General features: G+C 34.5%; 2 protein-coding genes and 1 long non-coding RNA gene across 3 annotated transcripts; 2 read left to right on the top strand and 1 right to left on the bottom strand.

Moving 5' to 3' along the window:
* Nucleotides 1-8,167: 8,167 nt before the first annotated feature.
* On the top strand, nucleotides 8,168-8,971 carry LOC144552793 (putative EG45-like domain containing protein 1). Its single transcript, XM_078300785.1, has 2 exons — nucleotides 8,168-8,319; nucleotides 8,684-8,971. Exons 1-2 carry the CDS (start codon nucleotides 8,223-8,225, stop codon nucleotides 8,965-8,967), a joined length of 381 nt encoding a protein of 126 aa, XP_078156911.1. The 5' UTR covers nucleotides 8,168-8,222; the 3' UTR covers nucleotides 8,968-8,971.
* Nucleotides 8,972-20,121: 11,150 nt separating this feature from the next.
* Nucleotides 20,122-20,788, top strand: LOC144552425 (uncharacterized). Its single transcript, XR_013511129.1, has 3 exons — nucleotides 20,122-20,132; nucleotides 20,296-20,569; nucleotides 20,720-20,788. It is a non-coding gene; the product is annotated as an uncharacterized LOC144552425 (long non-coding RNA).
* A 195-nt stretch (nucleotides 20,789-20,983) lies between these two features.
* On the bottom strand, nucleotides 20,984-23,400 carry LOC144553612 (uncharacterized). Its single transcript, XM_078301853.1, has 2 exons — nucleotides 22,795-23,400; nucleotides 20,984-21,720 (listed from the first exon to the last, which is right to left on the bottom strand). Exons 1-2 carry the CDS (start codon nucleotides 23,327-23,329, stop codon nucleotides 21,398-21,400), a joined length of 858 nt encoding a protein of 285 aa, XP_078157979.1. The 5' UTR covers nucleotides 23,330-23,400; the 3' UTR covers nucleotides 20,984-21,397.
* Between the last annotated feature and the right edge of the window lie 88 nt (nucleotides 23,401-23,488).

Below are 23,488 nucleotides of genomic sequence, written 5' to 3'. Positions count from 1 at the left end.
AGAAAATATGCTGTCTCCCCGCATGCAAAGTATATCTTCAAAACATATCATAAATCAAAATAAAAGGCACAGTACATGAATGAGAAAACTCCAATATTAACTTAAAAATCACAGCACATATATCATAACTTAGGCTAATTGAATTAGGCACCAGTCATCAATTCACAGAAAGTAATTCAGTTAAGAAGTTTGAATTACCTAGTGTAACAAAAATATCACAGTTCCATTGCCTACAGGGTTGCTTTAATATGGTTCATCTGCTGCTAGGTTTATTTAAATACATTAATCAAATTATCTTGTCATAGAAATTATACAGTGAGCGTTTCTCTGGTAATTCTTTTTGTGCAATTATTGACACATGTATGAGGTTCTTATGGCCAAGAATTTAAGCCAACCGAAATTCCGACAGTACTGGTAAGTTGTTGATGTATCAGTAGCTCACTAATAAAAGAGTCTATTTTATCCAGGACGGGTAAAAAATGAGTATTGCCGAGGGTAAGCCGGAAAAAATAAATTAGGGATGGACTAACAGTCCCCCTAGTTCAGTCCCCTATCTGTCCCCCGCACTAAAAGACAAAAAAAAATAGTTAAAACGTGCTAACTACCACCAAAGAGCAAGATTAATGCTATTTTATTAATAGTCAAAACGTATAGTATTCATACCTACAGATTTATAGTATTCATACTTATTATTAGAACCATTTGTCATATGTAAATACAAGTTGGAGGGGACCAGTAACGACCAGGGGGACCGCTGACGTCTTGTGACAGTCTGGATTGGGGACCGCAACCGCCTGAAAGCGACATTTGCCAAGATTGGAGACCACTACAGCGAATCTATATATTATTCATATCTAAATAAAGAAGTATTCATATCTAAACAAATGAAGTATTCATACTGGCGATTACGAAGTATTCATACATGTTTGAAATAATTTATACAATTCAAAATTCAAAGTCAGATTCATCTCTCTCACCCCACCTCTTCCAAGAAGTATTCATACTGACGATTACGAAGTATTCATACATGTTCAAAATAATTTATACAATTCAAAATTCAAAGTCAGATTCATCTCTCTCACCCCACCTCTTCCAAAAAGTATTCATACTGACGATTACGAAGTATTCATACATGTTTGAAATAATTTATACAATTCAAAATTCATTGTCAGATTCATCTCTCTCACCCCACCTCTCCCAAAAAGTATTCATATCTAACATGAAGTATGCATATCTAACAAATGAAGTATTCATATCTAACTAATAAAGTATTAATATGTTCCACTTTGACAACCTTCGCTGGGCTAGCATGGACCCCTCCAATGGTGCACCACGCTCCCTCGCCCGGATCTCGATGGTGCACCGCACTCTCCTCGCCTGATCTCGTCAGATCTCGACGGTGCATCACGTTCTCCTCGTCGGATCTCGACGGTGCAGGAAGAGAAAAGTGCGGAAAAGGAAGCCGTGGAGGAGAGAAAAGGAAGCCTTCGATGCCGATGCAGAGGTCAAGCCGGAGGCCGATGAAGTTTTAGCCGGAGTTTGAGGTGAGAGGAGGCGGAGAGAATCCACGACTGGGTGGCGGAGAGGTTGTTCTTATTTTTTTTCTGAAGGGGATCGAATTGGAAAGAATCAGGGGGATAAAATCATTACTAACTAATTTTGTTAGTTATTAATTAGACAGTTAGGGGGATAGTTAGGGGACTAATATGCGGGGGACAACATCTTTACTCAATAAATTATGATCCCGAGGGAATCGTTATTATCAACGGCAGTATCCTTGTTCATATTTCAATTTAAAGAAATATTTCTGAGAGATATAATGAGTATATCGTACTATGAATGTACTCCCGTGACACTTAAATTTAAGAATTTGCTTTATAAATCATGCGGGGAGACGATGCGACACCTTTGGAAAATTGGGATGCAACAATGAAAAGATGCTTCAATTTTTTTGTAGAAAATATATTAGTTAAGGATAGAATAGTTAAAATTGCGGATTCGGGGCTAGCAAGGGAACTTTACTCGGAGCCTCCTTATACTGAATATGCTTCTACAAGATGGTAAGTTCATTATTTTTGTTCACTAAATGCTTTAAAGTTTGACCCTTGAAATTCTACTGGTTAAAACTCCACTTTCTGTGACAGATCAGCCAGTGCAGGCTGATCAGAAGTCCAAACCAAAAATCCACATAAACAGTCAGATAGAGGACTCAAAAACACACACTTTAGACTCAAATTTTACATTCATAGCATTTTTCTATGATTTACTAGCTATGTTTAAGTTTGCTTTTTGAATCTCCAAAAAAATGTTGTTTTCTGCATCTTTTACCAATCTGCCCCTGCATTCAAGCATCTGTTAAAAATAGTTAGAAAATTACAAAAATTCTGAAACTTGGCAAGCATGTAGTTTAGACTTTCCTTTACATTTCTATAAAAAGAACAAAAAAATTGGCTTTGTAGATTGTCGAGAATGAATTTTTAAAGATTGGCTGACAACAGCTAAACTCAGATCTAGGTTGGTTTTCTTTCCATTGACCCATCTCGATCTTCTCTTCCTACTTTAGATCTGTTTCTTTTCAATTGCTAAAACAACATTGCTTATGTTCTTAGTTTTGCTTAATGGGTGAGCTTGCATTAATTTGAGAATAATTTGCAGAGTGAGTTTGCATGGAGTGAATACACTTCTACGGTATATTGTCATACTACCCTCTTGTCATATACTTTATCATTGTGATATTAAATTTAATGGTACAGACTCTAATTTTCACTAATTGCTATCCGTAGGTTGTACTAGGTGAAGTGGCAATGTGAGGTTGATTACGTTGAATAGGCCTCGTGAAAGGGTACAGACTCTATAACAGTTGGTGTAGAGGTATTTTAATAGTCAGTGAAAGGGTTTTATGTACTAGTGATAAAATATAATTTTGAAATAAAAAACACTATTTATGATAGCTTTCGCTATAGTTGCGCTATTCGTTAAAGCTTTTTTTTTTAGTCTCCCCGCTATGCTGCTATAAACGCTATTTAGAATCTTGATATATATATATATATATAGAGAGAGAGAGAGAGAGAGATATGGGCTACGGTGAGTTGCGAAGTAAAGTGACTATTTTACTTCACGCTCATATTTTACGATTTTAAAGTTCAAAACGTCGATCCGAACCGTTCATCTTATTCTCCATATTGAAATGTGATTGGAGACCAAATTTTATATTTTTTGAAATTTTTTTACTATTTATTAAGTAATTTTGAAAGTCGCTGATTTGATGGTTCATAAAATTTTACTGTTTTTTACTGTTCACAGCAAAACAACAATTTTTAAAAATGCTTAATAAATAGTAAAAAAAAATCCAAAAAATGTAAAATTTGGTCTCCAAGCACATTTCAATATGGATTAAACATCTAACAATTCGGATCAGTCGTTTGAACTTTCAAAATAAAAATATGGCGTGAAGTAGAAACGCATTTTACTTCGCAACTCACCATAGCCCATCTCATATATATATATATATAGAGTAAAGCTAGGTTGTGATGTGCTCACCAAGAGAGTTTGGTGAACACAACTCCAAAAGTATATCGAATTAATGTCAAATGCGGAATCCAAACCGTTGAAATCCATGTACTTCATGAGTGATGCATATACATGCAAAATTTTGAAAGTTTCGAGTTTATTTGCTACAAGGTCAAGCGGTCAAAGAAATAATAAAAATTGAATATATAAAATAACTTATAAATTAACTTATAAAATGTTCATTCCTTTGATCGCTTGACCGTGTAGCAAATACACTCGAAACTTTCAAAAATTTGCATCTATATGCATCACTCATGAAGTACATGGATTTCAACGGTTTGGATTCGGCATATGGAGTCGATCCGATGAACTTTTGGAGTTGTGCTCACCAAACCCTCTTGATGAGCACATCACACCCTAGCCTTAATATATATATATATATATATATATATATAGTCCGGCTAAATTGTTGCTGGCAGCAGTTCTGCCCAAGTGCTGCCGGGGCTATATTTAGCCGTGTGATGTCCAAACAACAAATCCAAACCGTTAGATGTTTAATCTATATTATAATCTACTTGGAGACCAAATTTTACATTTTTTGGAATTTGTTTACTATTTATTAAGCTGGTTTGAAAAGCGCTATTTTCAGTAAATTTCTGCAGCATTGAAAACAGCGGTTTTCAAACCAGCTTAATAAATAGTAAACAAATTCCAAAAAATGTAAAATTTGGTCTCCAAGTAGATTATAATATAGATTAAACATCTAACGGTTTGGATTTGTTGTTTGGACATCACACGGCTAAATATAGCCTCAGCAGCACTTGGGCAGAACTGCTGCTAGCAGCAATTTAGCCGAACTCTATATATATATATATATATATATGAGGAGGGTTCAAATGCACCCAAATTTTTGTGCACCCAAATGCACCCTATCTTTTATATCCTTTATCTCTGTTTTCAAAGTTAAAACAGTCAATCCGAACCGTTAGATGCGATCTATATATTAAGATGTGCTTGGAGACCAAATTTTTCATTTTTTTGAAATTTTTTTACTATTTATTAAGTCACTCTGAAAATCGCTGATCCAATGGTCCATAAAATGAAAAATCAGCAATTTTCAAAGTGGCTTAATAAATAGTAAAATAATTTCAAAAAATGTAAAATTTGGTCTCCAAGCACATCTTAATATATAAATTGCATCTAACGGTTCAGATTGACTATTCAGACTTTGAAAACGGAGAAAAATAATTTGAAAGATAGAGTGCATTTGGGTGCACAAAAATTTGAGTGCATTTGAACCCTCCTCTATATATATATATATTAGTAATCGTGCCCGTGCACAGTAACGGGAGCAAATTATGTAGTAGAAATCATTAAGCTCTTTAATAAGGAGGAGAGATAATTTAAATCAAATTTGTAGTGAAAATAGTTAAATACTATATTTATCTACAAGATAACACATGTGAACTCTAGTGTAGTGGTAAGAATTTTGGCACCAACAGAACTCAACTGGGTTCGAATCCCGCCTTCAGCAGAAAAAAAAGAAAAAGAGTGCGCAGTGCACAGGTTCGGTCCGCAGGTGCCGTGCGTGATTCAGAGGCGCGTTCTACGGGTGCGGCGCGCGGTCTATGGGCACTGGGATCATTTGCGGCGTGACGAGTGTATACTTAAGTGTTGAAGCTCATAATTTGGAAAATTCATCTATGTGCGATCTGGAAATTCAACAGTTGAGCATCATTCTGAAAAAAAAAAATAATAAATCAGGATCCTTGCAGGATCTAGACATTAAGCTCCTTAATAAGGAGGAGAGATATATCCAGCAACACTTATCGATCGTTCCAAATTGGAAATATTAATTGGCAGTTAATTGCGGAAGATTAATTGACTTCGCATGCACCACAAATCTCCAAGGTTTGAAAAGGCAACATCGATCCTTCTCGATTATATTCCTTGACAAGCTAGCACTTTGCATGCACCGTTAGCTAATTCACACGAAGAAAATAAAGACGAGAACAAGATTGTCACTATCTTGGATTAATTTGTAGAAATTAGCTAGTTGCTTTGGGACAACATTAATTAATTTTCTAGCACGATATATCTCTCCTTCTTATTAAGAAGCTTAATGTCTAGATCCAGAAAAGGTTCTGATTTACTGCTTTTTTTTCATAATGATGCTTAGTCGTTGAATTTCTAGATCGCACATAGATGAATTTTCCAAATTATGAGCTTCAACACTTATGTATGCACTGGTCACGCCGCATATGATCCCAGTGCCCGTAGACCGCGCCTCTGAACCACGCACGGCACCTGCGGACCGAGCCTGTGCTCGCGCACCCTTTTTCTTTTTTTCTGTTGAAGGCGGGATTCGAGCCCAGTTGGATTCTGTTGGTGTCAAAATTCTTACCACTACACTAGAGTTCACATGTGTTATCTTGTAAATAAATATAATATTTAACTATTTTTCACTACAAATTTGATTTAAATTATCTCTCCTCCTTATTAAGGAGCTTAATGATTTCTACTACATAATTTGATCCCGTTGCTGTGCACGGGCATGATTACTAGTATATATATATATATATATATATATATAGCAAAACTAGGGTGTGATGTGCTCACTAAGAGGGGTTGGTGAGCAAACCTCCAAATGACTATTGGATTGACTCCGAACTACGAATCTAAATTGTTGAAATCCAAGTACTTCGTGAGTGATGCATGTGCATGCAAAAATTTTAAAGTTTGGAATTCATTTAGCACATGGTCAAGCGGTCAAAAAAATGAACATTTTATAAATTATTTTTTAATTGTTTTATCTATTAATTTTTCATCATTATTTTGACAGCTTGACCATGTACTTAATGAATTCGAAACTTTAAAATTTTTGATGTACATGCATCACTCACGAAGTACTTGGATTTCAATGGTTTGGATTCATATTTCGAAATCAATCCGATAATCATTTGGAGGTGTTCTCACCAATCTCTCTTGGTGAGCACATCACACCCTAGTTTTGCTTATATATATATATATATATATATATATATATATATATATATATATATATATATATATATATATATATATATATATAGAGAGAGAGAGAGAGAGAGAGAGAGAGAGAGAGTGACTAATGTGCATTCGTATGCATATGGCTCGATATGCATATGGTCAAAATTTGAAATTTCAAAATCCAAAACGTCGATCCGAACCGTTCATCTTGTTGTCCATATTAATATATATGTGCTTGGAGACCAAATTTTATATTTTTCTGAATTTTGTTACTATTTATTAAGCCACAACGGTGGCTGCTGATTTTACTGTTTTGTTAAGCCACCGTTGGATCAACAATTTTCAAAGTGGCTTAATAAATAATAAAAAAAATTCAAAAAAATGTAAAATTTGGTCTCCAAGCACATATATATTAATATGGAAAACGAGATGAACTTTTCGGATCGACGTTTTAGATTTTGAAATTTCAAATTTGGACCGTATACATATCATGCATATCGAGCCATATGCATACGAATGCACATTAGTCTATATATATATATATATATATATAAGTTCAGCTCTTTGGTGTGGGCTAGCTTCGTGCAATCGTGCTCATATATATATATATGAATCTAATTATGAACGCAAATCACGGGGGTTTGAAAAGACATTAATTTGTTGAACATGAATTCGCACCACAAATCTGAAAGGTTTGAAAAGTCCAAGAATGCAACAAGTACTCATCGATCATACGTTTTCTATCCAGTGCTTAATTTGTTCTTTCTTATCCGTATCGATCAATTATATATGGCAATTAATATTAGATAAGAAGTATTATTTCTACCTAGAATAAGCATATATATATATATATATATATATATATATATATATATATAATATGGCTAAATTGCTACTGGTAGCACTTCGACCTAAGTGCTTACGGAGTCATATCTTAGCATTTGATGTTCAAACAGCAAATTCAAACTATTAGATGTTCAATCTATATTAAAATGTGCTTGGAGACCAAATTTTATATTTTTGAAATTTTTTTTACTATTTATTAAAATGGTTTGAAAATCATTGTTTTTATTAAAATTCTCCACCATTAAAAAACAGCGATTTCAAACCATCTTAATAAATAGTAAAAAAATTTCAAAAAATGTAAAATTTGGTCTCCAAGCACATTTTAATATAGATTGAACATCTAACGGTTTGGATTTGTTGTTTGAACATCAAATGCTAAAATATGACCCTGTAAGCACTTAGATTGAAATGCTACCGGTAGCAATTTAGCCATACTCTCTCTCTATATATATGTCAATCTAGCTAGTTAATTAATTAATTTTATTATATCTTGACTAAGTTTACAAGTAAGCACAAGTTCGACCGAATGTAGGATACACCGTTCTGTCATGATCGTCGATGGATTGTTAGTCGTGAATTGTTATGAGTTTCCAAACTTAAAAAGTATCCTTAATTAATTAAATTGGCCATTAATTTGTACATATTTTAATGATAAATCCCAATCTTATCAAATGAATGACTGAATTAATTAAGAGTTGACTGACTTGACATTAATTAATTTCCCTACTTCGTCTTCGTGTACGTACCTTAAATAATTTCCACAATCTCTAGCTCTTCTATAAAGTGGCTGCTGCTCATCTTCCTTTGGCAAGTCACAATTAATAAACAAACACTTTTGCATCTCTAGAGCTAGAACTATGGAGAAGAGCTTTCTTATTCTTGCTATATTACTTGGTCTTGTATCAGTCACGGTGGCTACTGCTGGCACTGCTACATACTACACAACATATACACGTACGTACATACATATATATATTAATTACTTACTTAGGCTAGGCTGTATATATACTAGTATACTACTACTTTAATCTAATAACGATCGAGATTCTTGTTCCTATATTTTAATTAATTCAGTCTATGCAACAAAATTACTATATATGTTTTGGTCCCTCGGCCGGATAATTAAGTTACATATATATATTTGACGACCTCCGGTTCTATATATGTAAAGATTTAATTATGCCTACAATTATATATATATATATATATATATATATATATATATATAAAATTAATTATCCTTCACATATATATACAGTAGTGAAACAAAAAGATATATTAATTGTGACTAGCTTGCATTAATTAATTATTTTTGCAGCCTCTGCATGCTATGGGTACACAGATGAGGGGACGATGATCGCAGCTGCGAGTGACACACTGTGGAACAACGGTGCAGCATGTGGAAACATGTACACCGTTACATGCACTGGGGGTACCAATGCGGGGATCCCACAGCCCTGCACTGGCAATACAGTTACTGTTAAGATCGTCGATTACTGCCCGCCATCCGGCTGCCAGGCCACAATTGACCTCTCACAGGAGGCCTTCTCCGCCATCGCCAACACTGACGCTGGCAAAATCAATATTGAATACAATCCGTAAGTTATTTAATCTCAGAATTAATGGATTTTTAAAAGACAAAATCATCCTTTTATTTTCTGACCTTTACCTACGTACTCTCAACTGTTTTCATCTTAAATAGTATTACTGAATCGAACCTTCATTTTGTTTTGTAGGGCTTGAACAACTCATCAGCTGGCATGATGATCGAGGAAGCTAGCTATATATATGTATGTATACCTATATAGCTAGTATATATCCGTTTCAAGAAATAATTAAACACAAATAAACGCTCAAAATTTGTACCATGAAATATATTATTTATGGTATTATATATATATCAACTCTGTAGTAAAAATAATGTCAGATAGTAATTTACTGAATTAGAGAAATGCTACGATGCTTCTTCATCCAACGTCAATTAATTATCAACAGTAATACCTACTGAATTTACAATTCATTTAAACCCTCCAGCTTATTTTTTTTATTTTTAAATCACCAAGCAGAACATCTACTATTATTTGTCAGAAACAAAATTCCGAGAAAAACAGCTATCAATAAGATTTTAAAACATAAAATAAAGCGCATAAAAAAGAACCTAAAAAGGCCTCCAAGTGTGTACCGCAATTAACTTCGTCAGCTTGATCACGTCAAAAATGTTGTTCGATAGCAACATTTTTTTTATTTTTTGAGTAAAGGATGGAGAATATTGCGAACTATAAAGTTTTCAAATCGAAGTCAATTGAATTATGTACTAGAATTATTTTTGGCAGTCCTAGTTATACCGGTAGATTATGCATTAGTTTTCTTCGCGCGGAACAAAATTCACACCGTTTTCTTTTACCTTTCACGAATTCACACTGATGGATTATGGGTCATCTTAAGATTCTCTTACCTTTTACGCTGCTAGATTGATTAAAATCACGACATGGACCTAGTCAAATGGAACTAATTCCATTGTTATTTGTTACGCTGCTGAATCATTTTCCTATTATAAGTTACTATTATATTAACAATTTTGAGCTCTGATATAAGTTTGATTCTTGTATTATTAAAGATTGATGGTTGAATACATTAATTGCATTATTTGAGATTCAAACCTAAATAGTTTGCGAATTAATTTCGAACAAATTATACCCAATTTGAATTTGATTTGAATAAGATTCGAACCGAACTGGTTTGATTTGTTTCAGAACGAACTAATTTCGAATCAAATTAATTGAGAACTTTTTTCGAATCGAACTCAAATCGAATCATGAACTACAAACTTTTTGTGCAGCCCTACTCCCAACTATTTAATATCTATGAGAGATTCCCCTATTCAGATTTCAAAAATGAGACCTAATATACCAAAAATAGTGTCATTGACACTCGATGACAACATATTAGGGTATGTTATTTAATATCTATGAGAGATTCCCCTATTCAGATTTCAAAAATGAGACCTAATATACCAAAAATAGTGTCATTGACACTCGATGACAACATATTAGGGTATGTTTGGATGAAATAAGAATAGCTATAATAGAGGGCTATTTTAGAATAGAGGCTATTCGGAATAACAATGTGCATCCAAACAACATTTTTGCTATTCATAATAGTTATAATATCTGCTATTTTCTATTCCTTGTAAATGTTAGAATAGCTACTTGTTACACCCCCAAATTGAGTATAATAGGCTTGCTACGTATATTTATTAAAACATATACGTAAGGAAGTTGATCTTTTATATGCATTACCAATAACATCATTACATATTAACCACATCCTAATATTTCTTATAAAATTTATCTGACAGAATACAACAAACTATATTTTAGAAATATCTTCCACATCCTGTCAGTTTCAACGACCCAAATCCCCAATTTCATGTGGTTATACTGTCAGATGCAATCCAGAACCGTCTCTCTGTATCTGTGTAATAAACCTGAAAATAACTCAAAGAGTAGGGGTGAGAAATAATATAAATATTATCTCCCAGTGCAAATTTGCCACAATCAGGCCACTGGACTTGCAATCAATCCATATCCAGAATTAAATCCTCACAACTTTACATTAACAGTTTAATTTATATATATAAATGAATGCATATGCTCAATCACAATATTAAATTGGATCTCAACTAATAAAATTTCAAATGAAGTTCAACAGATAAATTTGGCTTAAACTCAGATTATCCAGTCTGGTAACACAAACATTTGATCCACCAACTTGTCACACAGGTGGCCAAGCTAAACCCGCACCTATTAGTACCCATATAGTAATCTCAAAATGACCCTCATCTGTAATGTTTGGACTTATACCATTTATTAAAGTCTGGTTCATATTCAGATAATATTTTGTATGCAATATACTCAGAATTCATAATTTTCAACACATTAAACAAAACAGTCAACGCCCCGCAATTGACTGGATATGACATCAATAAGACGTTTCTTTATAGTCACCCAAAATCTCTGTCACAATCAACACCCCGCAATTGACTGATTCGATCAATCACCACCCAGTAAGTGATTGACCATACACCATATGAGCATAATCGCTCAAAGTCAACGCCCAGCAATTGACTTTGATAAGTTAGTAATCATCACAAATTTATAGTGACTTTCGACCGTAGTCCAAAATAGGAGAACACACAAAATGATAAACCATTCGAAATGACAGGTCAACAGTATCACACAAATCTAGTTATAATTTGATTGGACTATGCATATGATTCACACATCTCAAATAATGCAACAAATAATTATTCAACATGACAATCGAATAACATTTTTTTCTTAAAAATATAATATCAAATAAGTCCAGTAACCCCACACCCGATAACGTATACAATGTGATTCGAAGCCAAGTTACCATTCTGCAACTGCATCCGACAGGCCAGTTCGATTCAAGTGGTCGAATTCATATCTCTGTCTAAAAGAATTTCCAATTTGAAATTAATAACTTAAAATCGTCATTTCTTTATAATTTATTGCAACTAATTGGTATTAGTTCAACTTAAGAAATATATATAGAGGAGGAATAAGACAAGGTTCAGATAGTACATTGATCATCATATATCGCACCAGTTATTAGAACAGATTACATAGTTTTCCAAATAACCCAATTTCATGATAGGAATGATATATAAGAGTTATTTGTTTAACTTAGAGACTCGTGTTAAAAAAATAACAAATATAATGCATCCAGTTTTAAATCATGCTTCCATTTTTTTATCTACACAGCTAATATGCATATGCACAACTTGACTTGTTATCAACTTTTATTATAAATTTAAATTTAAATTAAAAAAAAAAATTTACCTTTAAAGAGCTTGAAAGAGACGTGTGGCGTGTGGGGAAGAAGAAGGAAGGCACCGGCCTTATGTAGGGGAATTTCGAGTTCCGAAAAAATATTCTGGTTTTGGGACTTGAATTTGGAAAAAAAAAATTCCGGGGTTGGGGACCGGAAAAAAATTATCTGGTTTTAACCCAAAACCGGAAAAAATTTATCCGGTTTTAGATTTGTGTTTCTGGAATTTTTTTTTTTTTTTTTTCTGATTTTAGATGTTGAAACTAGAAAATTTTTTTTTTCTAATTTGAATAGTTTTGGAAAAACATCGGTTTAGTTATTTTTTAGATATAAATAAAAAAATTGGCAAGAAGGAACTAAGGGTCACCACCATCTGCAGCCCTTCACCGAGCTTCACCCTTTATCCCTTTTCTAAAATTATATTTCAATTTCCATATAGATCTAGGAGTGTAATTGACGTGTGTGAAAGAAAGAAAGAAAAGTCTCCAGTGAAATGGATAAGGATAAACTTGAGAAACTTGGTGTAATTTTATTTAGAACAAGCTAGAGAAGTAACATAAAATAGGCGGCAAGGTTAAGATGCTTAGTCAGCATCTCTTTCATCGGCTAGATAACTAGCGAGAGAGTGCCACGCAAGAGATTGATAAATTTTCAATAAAACCCTTGAAATATATATTTAGCTTAAAATTCTAAAATGATTTCGAATTTTTTTAGGAACATCTTTTTTTTCAGATCCATTCCGAATAATTTAGAATTTTTTAGAACATTCCAAAATTGTTTGGAATAATTTATAAAATTCCAAAATAGTTGAGAATATTACCCTATTAATTTAAAAATTTCCAAAATGGTCTAAAATAATTTAGAAAATATCAAAATGAAAATACCAAAATGGTCTAGAATTATTTAGAAAATACCAAAATAGTGTAGAATAATTTAGAAAATACTAAAATGGTCTAAAATAATTTAGAAAATATCAAAATGGTCTAGAATAATTTAGAAAAATTCAAAATGATTTAGAATATTGTTCGAATTTTTTAGAATGACAGACGAAACACTTAAGCATACATTTAGCCGCTTGTTGTGGATAACTCACGGCAATCATAGGGTATGTGAGGCGTCTAAGGAGGTAAGCATTTACTTATTTTATTTTTTATAACTCGGTCAATAATCAAATTATATTGTAATTGATATCTTTTCCTACTTTAGAGTAAAGATATTTTAACCGTGAGACACTATCGACACAAATGTGATTATAACAAGAAGTATGCACCGTTTTTAATTCGAATGGGCTTATATCAGATTGCGACATTGCCTGATATCGCCCTCGATGCGGCCCTTATTCAAGGACTCGTCGAGCGGTGGCGTCTAGAGACGCACACCTTTCATCTTCCCTTCGGAGAGATGGCAGGTATTAACTAATTCAAATTAATTTTTTTTTAATTTCTTACTAACAAGTCAAATAAATTACAGTTTCGCTGGAGGATGTGAGTTGCTTGTGGGGTTTGCCTATTTCGGGGGATCCGGTAATAGGAATTACAGACTCGGTGAGTATCCAAGGCCGACTGTATGATTTGCTAGGCGTAAAAGGTCATGAAATCAAGGGTTTAATGAAAAAGAGGGGAAAGGATGCCAATGAGAGAATGTCAGATATGTATGTGGCGAAAAAAGCGCTCCGTCAGTGCTTGAAAACATTGCCCGAAGATGCGACCGACCAACAATTGAAGTGGTTAGTATTTTTTTTATTTAAAAACCTTATTCGTATTTTACATTTTCAATAATGTACTCACATTCTAATATTGGTGATTAGGTATGTCTGTGGATTTATCCTTGACATGTTAGGGAATACCATGTTTGCCGACAGTAGCGGGGACGGGATACCACTGTAGTATCTCAGCATGGTGGATAATTTGGACGAGCCGAAGAATTACAATTGGGGCGGAGCTATTCTGGCATATTTATACTGAAATCTATGCCTCGCATCCAATCCTAGCTGCCACTCTATGCATAGTCCCACCATGCTTCTGCAACACTGGTCGTGGACCCAATTTCAAATTCACCGACCGTTACCGGGATCTCAACCGGCATGGGGCGCAGAAACAGAAGATACATGCCCAGCTTTTGCTGACCTATGGAAAGGCCCACATAATTGGGAAAAATCGATGCATTCAAGTACCGCCGGTCTAAGTATCCCCCACAACCAGATTCAGCAACTGACGGATAACATGGTGAATTGGCAGCCGTACGCAAATGTTTACCACCAGCTTTCGAGAAGAACTTAAACGGACCAGGTACATTTTAATAAAGTCGTATACTTTCTTTTATTTATATCATCATAATTATAAATTCTACCTAACATTGCAACTATAAATTTATCAGCCGTACTAACAGTTTGGAAGATGGCAACAAATAGAGCCACAACTTCCCCTAGATAAGCACAAGCACCAAGAGCTGCACAAGTAATATTCACATTATTTATGTGGTTTATTTATTTTAATATACTTATTTACTTATTTAACCTACTAATATTGTAAACAGGTTGAAATGGGGCTCAAAGAGGAATACGAACTGGGCACAAGTGCACACACAACATGTGAACCATGTGACACAATATGCACATGTACGAAGTAGCTCATCCGTGGGATGTAAATGACCTTGTAAGATATCGAAAATGGTACCAAAAGGATTGCATGACATCTGTCTACTTGTTTGGCAAGTACGTCGATGGGATGGATCGTAATGTTCTGATTCCAAGAGACGAGCATTCGAAGTCTAGATACATTCCCATGATCGCTGCAATCGGTAATCGCCGACTAATTTTGAATACGGCGTTCAACGACTCTGACCCATTTGTTGTCATTATCCCCCATCGGTGACCTCCTTCCTCTGCTTGATACAACTTCTCTGGACATGGAAGCTTGTCTTCATCATTAGGGTTCCTCTTACCTACTTTGTTAAGGTAGTCAAAAGCCTTTGGACAACCAATTTCAAAGTCTTATAACATCTCCTGCAACCTCCTAGGTTTGCATTTATTGACTCCAGCTATGAACCTGTCACTAAGATTTCGTCCCACATGCTTGAAAAGGTTTTCGGCAACATGTTGAGAGCAATACCGATGCACACATTAATCGGTAGACTCATCCCATCCGAGATTCGGATCTTGGAATACGGCTTTAATCCCCAAATGTCTATTCGATATGACACAAAAGAATCGATTATCTCCAATTACTTCCAACCTCAACCATCTCATAAAAAAACCCCCAGTTGTCAGTGTTTTCTTTCTCCACAATTGCGAAAACCACGGGAAGCAATTGGTTTTTGGCATCGTCAGTGTTCTAAATAGCGCGCTATAGTGTTTTTGGACCCTAAACGCTCAGCTATGGCATAATAACGCGCTATTTGAGCTACGCACACTATAGCGGTAATAGCGATTCGCTATAGTGCATAGCGTGTAGCGCAAATAGCGTCCGATATGCAACATTTGCTGTTTTTTTTTAATTTATATGAGCTTTAAATAAAGGCTCAGATTGGATTTTAACTGTAATTTTTTTTTGCAATTGGCGTACTAAGATTTATATTAAACTATTAAATATTTAATAAGAGATCTATCAAACGAAATCAAAATAAGCTACAACACGCTATGCAACATGAGCTGGTTTTTTTTTCAATTTATATGGGTTTTAAATAAAGGCTTAGATTGAATATATTAAGATATTTCTTGAAGTAACAAAATGATACTTACTATACAGTAGTTTGAATATTTTGAATATATTAAGATAGTTAATTATGTCATGATGTCTAGGTTATTTTGAAATTTAAATAGAAAAAAGATAGATTATGTCATGATGCTGAATATATTTTGAATAGAAAAAGATTGATAGTTTATGGTATTAGTATTACTATGGATATTTTGAGTCGCAATTTGGACTTTGTCTTGGTTCAATATGAATATTATAATTTTTTAATCAATTTGATATTATTTATTGTTCTATGAGACTTAGATAATGTTGATATTTAGTACAAATATATGATATAATTTTTATAAAAATAAGAAAACGCTATGTAGCATAGCTTTCTCTATAGCGACGTTATTCGCTATAGCTTTTTTTGTAGGCTTCCTGCTATGACAGGATAAACATTATTTAGAACCTTGGGCATCGTACATACATGCCATTAGCAGTCTACCTTGGTACCGTCCCGACATGAAACATGCATCGATAATAATCACTGGTCTGAGGATGAGGAACGGTATCGCTGCAATACATGCTCCAAATGCCCATGCCGCTCTGTGGAAGTACCTATCAGTTTCTCTGGCAATCGAGGTCGAGATCACACAATACTTAGTTCTTGGATTTTTTTCTTTTGATGGCTTCCAATAGTGGAATAAGCAAGTTGTACGAGTCCTCCCAACTCCTAAACAGATTTGCAATAGCAAGCTCACAGCCTCTCCATAATTTGTTGTACTTGGGGGTTACCTTATCATATTTCATCATGACGATATCTCGAATATGATTTATAGAAGAGCACACATCCCTTCTAATGGTCTTATCAATCGCAAGGGCAACCATCTCTGCTATAAGCTGACAATGATCAGTACGTGTTGCCGATACTGTGCACGTATGGGGAATTGCTTGTTTGGTAATAATCCAAGATTTTGAAAGACCGTTCTGCTTCGCGCATATCTTAAATTTATAATAAACATCTATGCACACCACCTCGTAACGTCTGGGTTCGCTTCTAAGAACCTTGCACTCACAATTCTTATCGAGATAAAACTCATTAATTGTTATCCTTAGAGCCATTTTCGACTTACAAACTACACCCTTAACTAATGGATTATCTAATATTTTTTTTGAGATGCCGAAAAAATTGACATTTGCAGGTCGAAAACCGGATATATCATTGAAACTATCAACCGGATGTGTCATATTTTCCCGACCAATTATCAGGTACTGTGCTTCACGGGATTATGTTTGACGAGACTGTGATTGTGACTGGCTGGACGGTCTAATATCATCGTCGGAACCCGATGACTCACTTGAGAGCATCTCATCTCCACTCTTCAAACTGTCAGAATCAATTGCATCCACAAGTACATGCGAATAATCACGTACCTGTCTACGGACCCGATTGGTACTAGGTCAGGGTCTAATTGGTAGATCCATAGAGTTCCGACTGGTACTGGGTCGGGGTCTAATTGGTTAATCCACAGAGTTGCTACCGATACTGGGTCGGGGTCTCATTGGTACATCCACAGAGTGCCGACCGGTATTAGGTCGGGATCTAACTGGTATTGGGTCGAGATCAACAGGATTTCGACTGGTACTAGGTCAGGATCGAGGTTCAGGAATCTGACCGGTATAGTTCGGTTCCAATTCTACATATAACTCTAGGATCGGTAACCTTTGTGGAAAAGACGACACAATTCCTAAAATCATTTCGAACGATTGTTGGTTCATTATCGGTACTAATTGATAGTCACGTTGGCCATCGGTGGACATATTAAACCTGGCTTGGATTTCCATATTTGCTTGACTAGCATTGTACCCAACAAATTTATAAATCTCATTCTGAAGATAATCAAAGCTGTGGTTCACAGTTAGCGGTAATGAGTATTTAGCTCGAATACTGTAAAAGACCCCGTCATCATTGTATTGGATTTCCCCTCCAATAAAAATTTTCAAACAAATGGTTGTCATTTTTAGTTTCGATTGATATGACAATTTAAAAAAATAACAACATATAAGTAATTAAAAATTGTCCGGACCTCTAAAAATTATTCTATATCATTTTACAATTTTCTAAATTATTCTAGACCATTTTGGATGTTCCTAAATTATTCTACACCGTTTTGAAATTTTATAAATTAATAGGGCAATATTATTTGGAATTTTATAAATTATTCTAAACCATTTTGGAATGTTCTAAAAAATTCTAAATTATTTGGACAATATTCTAAACTCGGACTACAATGAAGTAATTATTTATATTATAAATTAAAATTAAAATAAAAAAATAAAAAAAAACCTGAATCGAAGAGCCGATCGATCAGACAGTCAGAGTTCCGTCAGGAATCTGAAAAGCAAAGAGGTTCCTAAAATAATTCTAAATCATTTTAGTATTTTCTAAATTATTCTAGACCATTTTGAAAATTTCTAAATTATTCTACACCATTTTGAAAATTTCTAAATTATTCTACACCATTTTGAATTTTTTTTAATTAATAGAACAATATTCTAAACTATTTTAGAATTTTCTAAATTAATCAGACAATATATAAACTATTTTCTAAATTATTACAAATAATTTAAAATTTAAATAATTTAAAATTAAATAAAATGATAAAACTTATTGTTTGAGATTGAGTGAAAGCGAGTGAGAGATTGAGTGAAAGAAACACTGAGATCCGCGGGTTTTATAAACGAAATCAGTGCGATCCTGGAAAAAAAATTTGCTGTCCAAAACCAGAAAATATTTATCCGGTTTCTAATCAAAATACCGGATAAATTTTTTCCAGTTTCGGATCTAGAATTTTTTTTTCCGGTATTAGATTTGAGTTTCTGGAAAAAAAAATTTCCGGTTTGGGTAGTTTTCGAAATTCAACACGGGTTTGGTTATTTTTTGAAATTTTATTTATTTTTTTAATATAAATAAAAAAAATTGGAAAAGTTTATATAACATATGATATATCTATATTGAAATTGAATGTTATTCATCATTTAGTTAACGAAGCTTATAGATACGGACCAATCATCAGCGCTATGCATAGTACCATAGGCTCACTCATATATAGAGTTTTATGAGAAACATGGTACTTATTGTAATTAGCTCAAATAAATTACTTTTAAAAGTTGTAATTCCACTCATTAGCTCAAATAAATTACTTTTACAAGTTGTAATTCCACTCAGATCGACTGTTTAGACTTTAAAAATAAAAATAACGATGTTAGAACATGATTGGACACTAAATCAATGAAGCATTTTAACCCTACTCTATTTACAAAGCTACATATATAAAACATAAACAAATCAAATACAATTAATCTCTATAATTGACATGAAGGTCTTATCACTAATGTGTGTGTAAGCCTTTAAGACTAACAAAAATTACACAACAAGAATGAGACACTTTTCGCGAGAATAAAAAAATAATTTTTTGCGACGGACTACCGTTATAAATGCGTTTTTTTCCTCGCAAAAAATGTCTACTTTGTTGTAGTGTTACAAGATTTAATTGTAAGGTCATTAATGCACAACTTGTGGTTGCAATTCTCTATTATGCGTGACTGCGTGTGGTGAAGAAACTCTCAGATCAAAAGAGCTAGTCAATATATGATTTTCTCTATATCTCCTCTAAATTGAAACCATCAAGACCGGATGAAGTAAAGAATTTGTACCATTATAAATATTTAGTAGTTTGCTTTACAACATTTTACATTTGATATTTATAAAACTTTAATTTTGTGGAAGATTGTAGAAACATAAATTTGAAAAAAAAATGATTTAAGATATTTACTTTTAATCTTCATTTACTAATTAACAAGTATATATTATATTTAAATTATCTTCATTTGTGCTAATTATTTGATAATACATATCTGAACCTTTTTCATAATATGTGAAATATAAGGTTAACACTGACACAATTCAAATTTATTATACATTTGAGAGTTGACTGACTTGGCACGTACTTGCCCTTGTTAATTAAGCCACCTCCCTGATCTCTCAATTCTATAAATTGGCTGCTCCTCACACAATTAACAAAAACAGTTTTGCAACTCTAGAGCACAATTCTCAGTACTATGGAGAAGAGCTTTCTTATTCTCGCTGTATTACTTGGTCTTGTATCAGTCACGGTGGCTACTGCTGGCACTGCTACATACTACACACTACACACTACACACCACCTTATACACGTACGTACATACATATATTACTAATTAGGCTAGGCTGTATATAAGCCCAGCTACGTACCTTGCAACAAAATATCGGAATACACTCAATTTAATTTTCCTAACAAGTAACAATTAAGAACTTGTAATTGATTCGTACAACATATATTTAATTTATGTGTTTTAGCATCGTCGTGCTACGGGTATACCGATGAAGGCACAATGATTGCAGCGGCCAGTGATGCTATCTGGGACAACAGAGCCGCGTGTGGGAGGATGTACAGCATCAAGTGCACCGGGGCTAACAATGAAGCACCTTATCCATGCACAGGACAAACTGTCACGGTTAAGATCGTCGATTACTGCCCTAATTGCAATGGCACCTTCGACCTCTCACAGGAAGTCTTCCTCACTGTCTCTAATAACCTTGATGTTGGGAATATCAAGATCGAATACAATCAGTAAGCTAGTAGTTCCTTGTTATTAATTATCAGAATATATATCATTTTATTTCCCTTTTATTTATTGAATTGCACTTATCCTGCATGCCCTGCTGGATTATGGATTTTTCTTTTTCTTTTTTAATAAGAAATCGAATATTCCTTTGGCAGGGTATGAAGTCTGTACCGGCGGTTTCTATGGAAGCTATCTTAAGGCTGCTATTATCTATTATATTTTGCATGATTGAGTAGCGCGCGTGTCCGTTACTTTCTTATCTGTTATCTGTTATCTGTAGTCTGTACTGGTCTTGCACGCCACTTTGTGGGCTTCGCAAGCTGCTTGCTAGTAGCTATTGCTCTATGAATAAACTTTTCTGTGCTTCCACTAAAATTGTATCAAGTTATTGATGTAATCTGATTAAAAATAACCTTGGCACAAGTACACAAGCACTGGAATTGTTCAATATAATGTTGGAACATTTTCTCAAAGAAAAGACAGGTAGAAGCACAAAATACAAATGTAATATTACAGAACAAGTTTTCTAACTAACACCAACAATTTGAAAGAAAGACCACTGATCCAGACAGAAAGCTCTTCCAACAATAAACACATGATTTGAAATATGTAAAACAAATTAAACTGATAACTGCACATCCATAACACGGTGAAAAACACTGATCTAGCATCTAACTGCTTAATTCACACTACTCTCACTACAACTGTACATAACAACAATGAGGAGGGGGGGTGGAGGGTGGAGGGTTAGAAACAAGAAGAGAACAATTTCAGATAGAGAAGATAAAAAGCAATGCACCACAACATTAGAATTTTCATAAGATGATTTGACTCTATAACCCCTGGCCCTTGACACCATCAATGAGCAATGCATATACCTCTTTAAAAACCTCATGTTGTTTCATGCGGGACCTAATATCAGCCTCCACTTGCTTCTTCCACTTCTTCTCCAGTTCCCTTGCTCGGGCTGTGTCCATTTGTGTCAGACCGTTCTCCAGCGAGACAGCCGAAAATTTATCTCCATTGGATTTCCAGTACTCCCTTAAAGCATCACTTAAAAATGGATATGATTCCACCTTTTTCTGAGTTTTCTCTACCGCCACAATAGCATAGTCATCCCCATCCTCCTCATAATCTCTACCTTCATCCTTGTTGCCTGGTCAAATAAAATAGATAATGCCAGAGATTATAACATTGAATCCTGAAATATCGGAGATAATATGACCAATAAAAAGAGGCCATGATCAAATTTTCATCTTCAGAGAAATTATATGGTAGTCCCCTTAGTTTTAAGTGCTTATAATTCTTTTGAGTGAAGAGGTGAAAAAGGATATAAACATAATGTTAAAAAACTAAGGAAACTTATCAGTTATCAAGCTATCTTCCTTTTGAACATATCAGTGATCAACCTCCCCATCTTTTTTTTTAAAAAAAAAAAAAGGAAAAAGAAAAAGGTTTTTTCTTGAGCAAGTCTAAGATGCTAATTCAGAGCACCAACCAGCCCATGCTATGGCTTGAAATATCAATTTTAGATATTCAAATAGCTGATCCTATCTGTTCAATTTGATCTAAATATCAAAATCCTATAGGAAAACAAATTTTATATATTTTTAACAATCTTTAATTATTTTTTCTACAGGAAGAAAACCATTGATTTAAAAAATTATAGATTGTCCAATAAAAATGGTCATTTCCATATTGCAAAAAGTATTAAAAACCCTAAAAATTGTAATGAGTTCCTATGGGACTTCTATTTCGAAATCGAATTGATCAGATCAAATACTGTTTGAAATCTCAAAAGTTGAGATTTGGAGCGATAGCACTGGCTAATTGGTGCTATGAACAGCAGCATAGACTCACTCTATTTTTTAAAAGGATCATTTTCCATCATTAATTGCTAAACCAGCAACCTTTTTTATTATGCAAATAGTGTTCTGGGACATTGATAGATAGTTGTAATTGTTCCACTCACATTAGAAATTCTTGTTGAGAATGAGATAGAGTTGCCAACTTTAGCCAAATAATTCCCAATGGTAGAATGAGACCCCCATCCAAAAAAAGGGCAATAATATTTTTGTTTGCGGTGCCAATGTCACTAATAATTATTTCTCCAGTATAACTCCCATTGAATTAAGAATCAAGTCCAAATTAGTATGATCAGCAAGTGTCTCGATCATACCTCAGTTTCACTACTTGCTCATAACCATTTACCAGAAAAAATAAAGCATACCAGCATGAGCAGGCGTCTTCTGACCTCCATTTAAACCACGCCACACATCCTTGGACAGGTTGTAGAGAACTCTGTCATGGGCCCCACTCGGGGTGACACTGCCATTCAACAAAAACTTGCTTTTAAGGCGCTTGAGCTTGTAGTAGGCTTTATCAGGATCGAGATGGGGCGCCACGGACCCCTTGATTTTGTCAAAAAAGTCCCTTATTGTCCCAATTTTAGGCTCGGATCCAGTTGTGGCACGAAACTCCTTGGCAGCTTTGAGCAGGGTTACTTGGTCGGCTTCAGACCAGGTCTTATGGTGAGAGGTTATCTTATTGGTGTCAGACATCTCGGGAAACTCTCGGAGCTTGCGCTTTCTCTCGCTCTTGCGGGAGGCGGTGGGGGTAGGGGTGGGGGTGGGGGTGGAGTGGGAAGGAGTGGGGTGGGGAGAGTGGGTCTGGGTCTGGGTCTGGTTCGACGGAGGAGAGCCAGGGTTGGGGTTTAGTAGACCATTGGTGGATGGGGCCGGGGCGAGATCCAATTCCTCCTCCATCTAAGATAGAAGGGTTTAGTTAGCACTTTTGCTTGCTCATTCGATTGGAGAGAGAGAGAGAGAGAGAGAGAGAGAGAGAGAGGAATTGGAAAGAAGAGTAGAACGAACGAACGAACCAACCAACGAACGAACGGGCTTGCTTATATTGAGTCCAAAATT

The sequence above is a fragment of the Carex rostrata genome, chromosome 4 (genome assembly GCF_964058835.1).
Source record: "Carex rostrata chromosome 4, lpCarRost1.2, whole genome shotgun sequence".
Classification (NCBI taxonomy): domain Eukaryota; kingdom Viridiplantae; phylum Streptophyta; class Magnoliopsida; order Poales; family Cyperaceae; genus Carex; species Carex rostrata.
This window is presented reverse-complemented; position numbering and strand designations above follow the sequence as displayed.

Excerpts from the sequence above, each read along its gene's own strand:
- LOC144552793 (XM_078300785.1), top strand. The coding sequence starts at position 8,223 with ATGGAGAAGAGCTTTCTTATTCTTGCTATATTACTTGGTCTTGTATCA. Across the intron at positions 8,320-8,683 it reads ATACTACACAACATATACAC|CCTCTGCATGCTATGGGTAC; the intron begins GTACGTACATAC and ends TTATTTTTGCAG.
- LOC144553612 (XM_078301853.1), bottom strand. The coding sequence starts at position 23,329 with ATGGAGGAGGAATTGGATCTCGCCCCGGCCCCATCCACCAATGGTCTA. Across the intron at positions 21,721-22,794 it reads GAAGACGCCTGCTCATGCTG|GCAACAAGGATGAAGGTAGA; the intron begins GTATGCTTTATT and ends TTATTTGACCAG.